This window comes from Microchirus variegatus (genome assembly GCF_963457635.1).
Source record: "Microchirus variegatus genome assembly, chromosome: 3".
Lineage (NCBI taxonomy): Eukaryota > Metazoa > Chordata > Actinopteri > Pleuronectiformes > Soleidae > Microchirus > Microchirus variegatus.
This window is the reverse complement of record NC_139804.1, coordinates 29168722-29179688: the sequence shown is the minus strand read 5'-3', so window position 1 is coordinate 29179688 and position 10967 is coordinate 29168722. Positions and strand designations below refer to the sequence as shown.

At 40.9% G+C, this 10967-nt stretch overlaps 1 protein-coding gene across 1 annotated transcript; it reads left to right on the top strand.

Moving 5' to 3' along the window:
* The first annotated feature begins 704 nt into the window (after nucleotides 1-704).
* rilp (Rab interacting lysosomal protein) lies at nucleotides 705-10864 on the top strand. Its single transcript, XM_083885981.1, has 8 exons — nucleotides 705-1330; nucleotides 2734-2857; nucleotides 4717-4838; nucleotides 6535-6720; nucleotides 7781-7950; nucleotides 8043-8168; nucleotides 8258-8356; nucleotides 9740-10864. Exons 1-8 carry the CDS (start codon nucleotides 986-988, stop codon nucleotides 9864-9866), a joined length of 1299 nt encoding a protein of 432 aa, XP_083742107.1. The 5' UTR covers nucleotides 705-985; the 3' UTR covers nucleotides 9867-10864.
* Nucleotides 10865-10967: the final 103 nt, after the last annotated feature.

The window sequence follows — 10967 nt, the reverse complement described above, 5'->3', positions numbered from 1 at the left end:
AAGTCTTAAAAAGTCTTACATTTGACTTGTTGAAACCTGCAGAGACCCTGTATTATATAATATCATAAAAAGCGAGAAGTCAATTTCTGGTAAGATACTTTTAGTCAAATATCCCTTTTCTGTACTTTATACAAGACTGCTTTTTTCTTCACAAATGCCAAAATGGAGTTGTGGTTTACACTGGCTGACCTTTCGGACAGTGTGACCGAGGAATGTTTAAAGGCGCCATATGTAAGAATGTGGCCAAAAACGGTTACTACATTCAAATTCAAAATACCGAGGTCTTGTAGGTCTCGTGTCGGTAGGTGGCGCCACATGCCAAAACATGATTTCAAAACATAAACATGATTTGCAGTCTGCATAATATTTTTTTTAATGCAAATATTTTATCTGTACTGTTGTTGTTGGTGAGTTCAGTTAGTTATATGAACATTATTCATGAGTCTCCGTGACATATTAGGAGGATTTTACGGCCAGTTGCTTTAGATCTATTACATAATGCACCTTTAATGTAGGGCCCCTCGGGTCCCTTCTGCCTGCCCCCCTCCCTCACACCCCCATAGTCCTTTTTAAACGCCCCTGGTAATAGCAGAGCTACACTGAAGCGTCAGCGTTCATCTACACAGGAAACCCAGTGTTCACGCTCTGCTGCCTGGCTGCATTACTATGCTCTCGGCTTAGTTGGCAGAGTTTCTTCTGCGTATGTAGAGCTGCTCACATTACATTGGTCGGGGTGAGTAGGAGGGGACACACGGGACAGGACTCCGTGTTCCCGTGTTGTTATGGTCTGTGACCGTGTGTGTGTGTGTAGCGTGATTATTACATGCGTGACGTGTTGTCGGAAGCGAAGAAGAGAGGAGAAGCGGAGCAGCGGGTCAAGTTCAGACGCGTCGCGGCTGCTTTCAATGTGTTTCACTATCCTTTTCAGACGACAGCGTCGGTTGTTCTTCTCTCTGTAGCTGCCCGCGGGAGAAAAGCGTGAGACATGGAGGCACCAGCCTCCGCGGGGGAAGAGAGCGGGCACACGGAGAGCTGCTTTGACAGGACGTGCTCGGCGCTCACCCTGGACGACGTGTACGACATAGCCAAAGTGATCGGCGCCGAGGTGGAGAAGCTCATCGACGGCCACGGCAAAGAGAGCGTGCTGGGACTGGTGCCGAGGGTGGTGAAGGTGCTGGAGCTGCTGGAGAGCTTCGTGTCGAGGAACCACGCTCACAGGCTGAGGGAAGAGGAGCTGCTCAAGACCTTTGAGGCCATTCAGCTCCAACAGCAGAAGAAGCGAGGAGGCAAAGAGGACGAGGACCAGAACTGCGACAGGAACCAAACACGGGTGAGAGAACACGACTGAGCTGCTAATGCTTCTAGAATCATCCACTGATTATAAACACCTGCTCTGTGTGTGTGTGTTACACCTCTGTTATAACTGTGTATCACACAAGCAGGGCCGGACCAAACCTTTATGGGGCCCTAAACTCAGTTTGATTTGACCCCCACCACCTCTGAGGCTACGTTTACACTAGCACGAGTATTTTTTTTAAATACGGAGACTTCCCCCTGCGTTTGTGCCTTTCGTTTACACACATATGGCGATTTCACCTCTGAAAACGATTCTTTCTAAAAAAGTGGAGATTTAAGAAAACTCAGTTTTTGCGTTTGCATGTAAAAAAAACCCGGAGAAAAGCGTAGATTTCAGGCAATCTACGCTCCAAAAATGCGACCTTTTTTTTACATTTGGTTATGATCATTTTTACATGTTTGCATTTGCAGATACAGCCCCTATATTACGCAGATGAGCAGAGACGTATTAGGGCTCGGAGGTGAGCCAGACCGTGTCGGAGAACTTTGAGAATGAGGTTATTGTCCAGGAGGAGTGGCGTGACAATTTTAGGATGTCGCGATCATCGCTGCTGTCACTCTGTCACTTGAATATTTACGTCCATACATCGAGGCTGAGAGGTCAGTCGTTGTTGTTGTTGTCGATGACGATTCTGATTGGCTTGTATGGCTTTCTCCTTCTTCCTACACTGCCGCCCACAGGCTTGGCGTAGTTATGATGGCTCTCGACAGCAACTTTTTGGAAAACGATGATGTGTGCACAAACTTATTTTAAATATCCGTTTATAAAAATGTCCAGCTAGTGTAAATGTAGCCTGAGTAGAACTGTGCTTGACTATTATTGATGTAAATGTATTCATAGTTGTCTACACCAAACCAGTTTTATGCTGCAGTGAGATAGAGAGATAAAATACCACATCTTGTCATGAAGCAGACATAAAACAATGTTGTGCACAACAAGACAACACAGCAAAAAACATTGGACTGGCTCAAGTTTGCTCCAGCCAATCAGAGACCAGGCCTCGATTACAGGCAATATGTATTACTACTATGTACTATGTAATGTATATTTTAGAAAGTTATTTTTTAAATGTCTTTCATTGTCCAATTAAAGGGTTCACTAATAGTCTAGATGTGTTGCTAAAGTTCACTATAATGCAGTATTTTTTTGTTACTGTTCATCCAGCAGTATGTTTATAAACACAGCAGAGAGACTGCATGAAGAGGTGTGTGGTTGACACAGAATGTGTTGTTTGTGTCTTTTTGCAACACACCCATTCTGACACCAGCTGTTGTGCTTGGAGCCACATTCATGGGTCCTCCAGAGACTCTCCCATCTCACATAAAACTCAGATCTTGTTTTATTATTAGAGGTTCACGGTTTAACCCTCTGTGCAGGAGCTGCAGCAGAAAGAGGAGCAGTGGAGGAGGAGGTGTGAGGAGCTGCAGGTCCAAGTGCAGCAGCTCCAGGACGACAAAGAGGAGCTGCAGATCAGGCTGAAGGGCAGCCATGCACAGGGAGGTATGACATAAGTCGAGTAAATAAGTATATTATCTATCTGTCTCTCAGTCACATTGTTTGTGGTCCTCGCAAATGACGTCTGATCATGAGAATCTTTTTTCTGTGATAGTAAAATACATAAAAGTCCCATACAATCACAGAGGAGAGGAACATGAAGTGACTTTTCCAAAGATAATTGTCTCTAATTGTAGTCTGAGTTCCCTAATGATCCCTTGAAAACCCTCAAACCCTGACATAAGATAAATAAGCAAATCACCCTTAAGGCCATTTGGTTATCTTCACTTTCTTACTCCGGTTCAGGAATGCAAACCCTCCCAGCCAATTACAGTGCAGATGTAAAGCAGTGGCTTAACGGTCAAATGCACTGAGAGTGAAAAGCTGTCAAACTTGTCTTTGTTCTTTTTTTTTTTTTTTTTTTTTTTTTTTTTAGAGCAAAGCAGTGGAAACTCTCTCTCTGGTATGAGAGGACATACTAGATAGGAAGGGTGTTGTTAATTTATAAGCGTAAAGTGTACAACAATTCAACAATTTCAGGATGTAGAATAATATACCTCCATAACTCTGGTTTTCTTATACGGACAGGAAATAACACATTGTCTTTACACTTCTGTGAGTTGTTAGACTAAAGGTGAACGTGAGCATTTTATGAGTCGAATGTGACAGGTTCACGTGCTTCGTTCAGCTGAGTCAAAGTTCACACGTAATGTTCCTTATTTCATGTTAATGCAGAGGAACTGAAGTTGAGCAATATATAATATGGTTAAATTGTATTTTTTACCGGAGCAAAAAAAAAAAGGACGCGAATGTGGTGTCTGTCTGTGGGAAGCTTCAGATTTATTTACTCAGGTTTGGAGACTTCTGAGTCACATGAGGTGAATAAAAGGCAGCGTGTTGTCGGTATGTTTGCACAACGGTTTGTCATCGTCAGCCTTTTCTGGAAAAATAAAGCTCAATTGCTGCAGATAATCCAGTGAGGTGGATTTATTGGCTTTGAAAAAATAAAACTATAACACTATATTAGCAAGCTGTTACAAAATACTTTTCTCTTTAAATTTCTATAAGAAAATGGTTCAGTTTTTCAAATTTAGGAAGGTTTATTTGCTGACATTAAATATACTACCCAGAAGTATGTATACAGAAGTATAATCCCCTTCTTTATTTGGCAAAGGTGTTTACCATCTTACACTGACAAGTTTCTGCAGCAGCCTGAATGGACACACATTCTTTTGTTTAGCGGCAGAATCTTACTATGCAAACTAAGAAGAACAAACTACACCAACAAAAACAGGAAAGAAGGAGTAGGAGTGGGAGAGTAGAGCGATGTTTAAGAGTTTATTATTTCTCTCTGGTACGTGGGGATCTTCATAGTTCTTGATTCTTACGCATTGGATGTTTAAGTCTGTGTAATCGTGTGTGTGTTACCCGTTGTGTAATGTAGGGCTTAAACTATTTGGATTATTGATTAATCTGTTTGACTGTTTTTTTTTTTTTTTTTATAATTAAAACAAGCTCTCTGATTTTTCATCCTCTTAATTGCGATTATTTTTAGACATCGGGACATTTCTGGGACCAGAAACAAACGATTTTCTCACTAAATCAGCAAAGTAATTGATTTGCTGTGGTTTTCACTGCACATCCAAATTCATGGCCACTGTCTACATTTTCCCAGATGCTACAAAACTACTACGGCCTCATTCTTCACCATATATATTTATTACTTGATAGATTATGTCACAATATAACACTATTAATACCATATCTGAGGTTTCTCATGAGCTGACGATCCATCATTTACAAAACAAAACAGTTATTCAGACACCGATTTATTTACCTGAACGTGTGTGTGTGTGTTGTGTTAGATCGTGTCCAGCGGCAGGAGCGGGAGGTGATGCTCAAGCTCAAGCAGGTGGTGGATAAGCAGAGAGATGAGCTGAGGGCCAAAGTCCAGGAGATCACCACCATCTCCAAAGAGGTGGAGGCGGTAAGGTGACCCATTTTTCATGCAACAGCAGCTCTAAACTCAAATTTTTGTCTTTTTCATGGATCAAACACTTGGCAAGTGGTGGAGGGAAATTAAAAACAAAATTGCATAATGGCTTTAAATCTTTAAAAAATATATTTTCACACGGTTCAACGCAGAACACTGTGTTATACTGAAACGACGAAGTTGGTGTCCATTCACCAATACGCAAGCACATATATATTTAGCATTAGCATGCTACTACTTTGCGGCTAACTTGGCGAACCTGTTTCCAAAGGTAAGCTAGTGAGGCTACGATTAGCATTGGCGTAGTGCTAAAATAATACAAACCACTGGCGTGGCTGACCGTCACAAAACAGCTAGCTACGCTAATGCTAATCAAAAATTAAAAAAATTGCGTTGTGCCTAATGAGGTTGCTCAGTGTTTGTATTATGTTAGCCTTTACGTTCCTTATCATGCATTAGCATAACTGAAAAATCTTCTTCAGCTCCCACTATAGGAATACTTCCTACGGGCACTGCACTAGTAATAATAATAAAATCAGTTTTTGATAGCTTTAGAATTAGCCTTGCTTTACAGAGGCCATTAAACACCTGCTATCGCCTTTTCAGGGTGAGAGCAGCCACCTTAGCTGGTTAATGTGATGCCTTTAATACGTGGACACACAGACACTTTTTAGCTGTAGCTGCTTAGGTTCACTTTTCTTAAAGGCAGTTTCCAAACCAAAACAATAGTGTCTTTTCATGCTGCCATAAAGCTGACGCTGTACATTTTGTCATGTCTGTGCACACACACATCGCCTCCTAACTTACACTGCATCACATGCAGTGTCAATAGAGAAGTTACGTCGTCTAAACAGAGGACAGGTGTTGTGTTCACTTGTTAACCAGGAGTGCAGAGTTAATCCACTTACTGTACACGAGTTGAGTATGATTAAGCTGCATTTCAAACATGTCTGAGCAGAGTTTGCACCCTTAGACACAGCCACTGCACTGTGTGTAAGGGTGTTCTGGTATGTGTTGTTTGTGCACGTGTCTTTGTATCACATGATTTTAAATAGCAGCCATAACTGGGTGTGTGTATTTGTAAATGGTTAGCTTTGAGAAAGAGAGCGATAAACAGTCAAAACGTGTCAACCTTTCACTGCTCACACTCATGGATGCCTCGAATTGTTTTCATCCTTAAGATGAATGCTGCACTTGTTTTGACACTGTGTCAGCTTCAAGCCCATTTCTCTTCTTCCCCCAGACATTTTGTTCTAAATCCCATGCATGGACACATTTTCACCCCACTCTTCTGCAGCTGTCTTGTTGATTTTGTGTTGGGCTGAACTTATATTTGGCAGGAAAAACAGAAACCAACTACTCTCTCACTCAACAAAATTCAGAAACTGAAGTTATCATAGTTTATTTATGTGTGAGATTTAGTTCTAGAGAACAAGTTCCTCCAATGTGGTTGGATTTTGCCATGATGCACACATTCATATATGACCATTCTCACTATGTTGTCACATATCACATATCTGATGGAGAACGACATCCTGAAGTGACACAAATAAAATGATTTTAAATCTATTTAGTAGCTCAGCGTGTTGCTCATAAATGAAAATTGGACTTCCTTTAATCAACCAGAAAAGGTTTTAAAGGTTTTAAAAGGAACCTCATATTAACCTAATCCCTGTGTGTTTGTGTGCAGCTCCAGGAGCAGCTGGACCGTTTCATGAAGATGAACGCGGAGCTGCGACACAAGCAGAACGTGCTGCAGGCTCAGCTGACCAGTGTCGTGGAGAGGAAGGCCGACATGGAGGCCGATCTGAAGGAGAAAACCAAAGACATTGAAAACCTCCAAGCTCAGCTGGACAGAAGCAGCAGCAGCAGTCCAGTATGCATGCTATATTTATTTGTTTCCCTCTCTCACTGTGAGCTCAGAAGTATATAATGCAGGGTATGTGCAGTTCCAATAACAAACAAGTCCATTTAAATAACAGTTTAACCTCATTGTTTTTATGGGATGTGCTTTATTGCGTAGTTGACCAGAATTTATTCTTAAGCCTGATTTGTATTTTACATCTAAATGCCTTGAGCATTGGAAATGGAGAGAAAAAAATGGGGCTGTCAATAGAATACAAAACATTTAAAATCACATTTTGAAATTTGTTAATCTAGATTAATCGCTTTTAATCTATTGCTATTCCTCTAATGGCTAAATTAGACTAACTGTGTGCATTTCAGACGCCATTATTTAACTGTATCTTTTTAAACATAGAACTACACATAGAACTATGCAAGTTCAAAGAGACTCAGGCCTATAAGCTCATGCCTGAGTGTCCAAATGGAAGTCGCCGGGCAGCTGCCAGCATATTACGGACACTATCTGTGCCTAGAGTGGTTAGTTTGCCACTTACTTAACACTCGTTGGAATTCCTCTGCACTGGTCTCAGCTATTAGGCACGCATCATTTCTTTTCACAGTCACGGCAAAGGATCGCAACGTCCAGTCATTGTCAATAAATTATTGTGCCGCGTTACCCGCGTAACTTTTGTTTTATTGGTGGTTCCATCGCTCAGCTTTCTAAAATGAAACCTTCCTCCAAACGATCACCTCACCATCTCCATCTTCAGCTACTATCTCTCAGTCTGACTCCAGGAAAGTTACTGTTTCGCGTGGATAATTATCAGGTCAGCGCACACCGACGCAAATTATGTTGCTCTCTTAATAGTTTAAATTGAAGCATTGATCACCACCTTTTTTGTGTCCTCTCTTTATATGTAAATTCAAAATGTCTTCCTACTCAATTATATAAACAACATCTTCAAATCGATCATGTCTGCTTAGGCTTAGTTCACACCAGTCTCCCCCTACTCATGAGCTCGAGGTATGGCATGGTGTCTGTCGTTTGAGGTAAATATCCCACAGTTGATGGCTGTCTGTTCTCTTTTCAGTCTAGTCCAAGTCAAGCAGCGCATGAGTCGACAAGAAAGTCACCGGGTGAACAGAAGGAATCCGATCAGCCGTGCTTCACCAAGAAGGAAGTGCGCGACATCATCTTTGAGAGGAACGAGCTGAAAACCAACCTGTTCCTGGTGCAGGAGGAGCTCAATTACTATCAGAGGTACGTTGTGTCCATCTTTGTGTGTGTGTGGAAACTACTAGAGTGTTTTACAGTTTGGAATTTCCTCGGGTAACTTTACATGCTTTGTGCAGGGAAATCCTAAATGAAGAGCGGTGTCCAGGTTTCCTCTTAGAGGCAGTCCGCTCAGCCATCAGGAAGAGAAGAAAACTAATCAAGGCCAAGATGCTCGGTATTTCTGTCCGTGAATGCAGCAGCAGGTCTCTCTCTCTTAACACCCAGCACACACAGTCATCATCACATGATCCGATAATAAAATGGGTTCATTCACAGTCTGTTGTCTCTGCAGCGATGAGGAGGACAGGAGTTCTCTGTATGGACAGACAGAAGTGGACGGCCCTCAAGTGGACGTCACTGACAAACCAGCAGAGTCACGCATTCAGCATCTGTGAGTACAACATCTACCTGCACTGCAGAGTTTGAAACACACAGGAAACCCATGTGTGGTCTTCTGGTGCTGCTTCAAAGGTTCAATGTGTTGTGTGTTCTTCTTCATACCGTGGTTGTAGCAAGTTTCAGTTGATTCAGTTGACAAGTCGATTTTAAGCCTCACATTTAATCTGTCTTCCAACATATGTGTAGACAAAGGATGTTAAACAGATGCACAGGTGCATTGGAGCGTTGTTAAGTCACAGAAGGGAAACAAACTCAGGTGTAAACTTTCAAATTTATGCTGGCTGAGTTCCATTTAGCTTCTTCAGTTTCAGGGAGCTTGCTGTCCTGACTTAGGTGAACTGAACGGAGCCTTTCCTGGTGAAACATGTAATTAAATGTCTGCTCTGCAAAGAGCCCATTTAGAAAGACAGAATATGTTATGATCTGTTCTATTCTATTCAAAAGAGAATTACTAATTAAACCTTTGCACTGTGGCTCTAATGCAGGGGTGTCAAACTCAAATACAGAGTGGGCCAAAATTTAAAACTGAACAAAGCCGCGGGCCAAGGTTGAACAAATTAACCTTTTAATAGGGACCCAAACAAGTTTTGCATTGAATATTGAACAATCAAGGCTTATATAACTTTATAGTGACATGCAAAATCGAGTTTCAAATAATAATAATAATAATAAAAAAATATCAATGGCATATGAAATAAAATTTAAATACAAATTGAATGCACCCTAAATACAGGATAAGCGGTAGATAATGGATGGATAAAAATTGAATGCCTCTTTTCTATTTGCAGCCTTCTGAGGTAAATATCAAAATAAACTTTTTCCACAGGCTAATAATAAATTTGAAAATAAAATGACAATAATGAATGAATCAAACATTCAACCCTTGAAGTAGCAAGAGAAGGTGCATGAATAAAACGTTAATTATTGCTCAGTTTGCTACACTGATTTGCTTTAACACTGAATATGGAACAAGCAACGCTTATATAACTTAATAGTGCAAAATCAACTTTCAAAAAACAAACGAAAAAACATCAATGGCATATTAAATAAAATTTAAATAAAAAATTGAATGCCTCTTTTCTATTTGCAGCCTTCTGAGGTAAATATCAACATCATGGTGCCGCTGTATAATACCGGCGGGCCAGCTCTAATGTTAATTTGATATTGCCTCAAGGGCCAAATTTGGCCCACGGGCCAGAGTTTGACACCCATGCTCTAATGTTACCAAACAATGACAAAACCACCACCCCAACTGCCATAAAACCAGAATCAGAACCATGTCATCTGTGAATAATCTCTCCGCTGATGTTTTCTATATTTAGCTTTAATCCCCACGGCAGTTCTGACCACAGGCTTTTCTTTTTCTCCTTCATAGTTTTGGCTTCCTGACGCGGTCCGGCAGCTTCCGGAGCCCCGCCCACATGACCAACTCCGCCTCCACGTGGGAGATCATCGGAGACTCGGAGGCCACAGATGAGACGGAGCAGCAACCGTCTCCCTGAGGCCGGTACCTGACTCCAGACCATTTGGATTTGGAAACAGATTTCCCTCAGCTGGGTCGTAGCTCGGCAGGGTCAGTAGGTCAGTGGGTCAGTCCAAAGGTCAGGAGGTCGTCTGAGTGCAGCCCCAGCGTAAATGACACAAAAGCACTGTGTGAGCGTGCGAAAAGTATGTGTGACTGTTTAAACCCTTCAGCTTTATTTTAACTTTCAGTTCCCATTTAAAAAACAAAAAAAAACCCATATATTTTCAGTAGAAGTGGAAAATAAGAGGAACTGTGTTTCACTACTGTACAGAAACAAATAGTGGTGAGGAAAACAACACAAAAATATTCTTCCTTTTGTAGGATTTTAGTATTAATAGAAAAAATATATATTTTTCCTCATTGATTTTTTTGTTTTAACTAATGAAACTATATTTATATAACCATTTTAAACCAAAAACCAAAGACATTACAAATACAGTATCATGTTTTTAAAATGAACATTATATTAAGTTAATCCACTAGAGGGCATTGTTTCATTTGACAAATAATATTTGACTCTTCCAGCACAGAGTGTATTTTAATAAAAAAGTAGCCTTAAATGTGTAAAAAAAAAAATACAGTATATTTTCTTACCTTTTTAACATCAGTCATTTCACAGCTCTAAAGTGTTTTGGCTGCTGTTTGAGGACATGTGTTGTGGCTGCTGTTCCAGCCTCTGCTCATTGGTTCGTTTCACTTGTAAAGGAAGTCGTGTGCTTCCTCGTGGAAACGAGAGCAGGCGTTGGGGATTTTTCTTCTCTCCAACGTTTAACTGACATAAAACATCTGAACGTCCTTTTTGTGACTCACGCTGACCAGCTGCTGTTGTGTGACCTTCAAATCAGACAGCGCTTTCCCTAAATGACTGCAATGTATTTTTGTAAGCATGTCCGTAATGAGACGGTTAATGCTGACAAAAGCACGTTCAATTTCTCAATTGCCAATTTCAAATGTGAGTGTACTTTATTGAAAAACGTGACAAAAACAAGTTTAAATGTGTGTTTTTTGTGTGTCAAGATTCAATAAAATCCATTCAGCAGTCTTTTTCATGTGTTCCATTGAGTCCAAAAAATGTTTT

Excerpts from the sequence above, each read along its gene's own strand:
- rilp (XM_083885981.1), top strand. The coding sequence starts at position 986 with ATGGAGGCACCAGCCTCCGCGGGGGAAGAGAGCGGGCACACGGAGAGC. Across the intron at positions 2,858-4,716 it reads GGGCAGCCATGCACAGGGAG|ATCGTGTCCAGCGGCAGGAG; the intron begins GTATGACATAAG and ends GTGTTGTGTTAG. Across the intron at positions 6,721-7,780 it reads GAAGCAGCAGCAGCAGTCCA|TCTAGTCCAAGTCAAGCAGC; the intron begins GTATGCATGCTA and ends TTCTCTTTTCAG.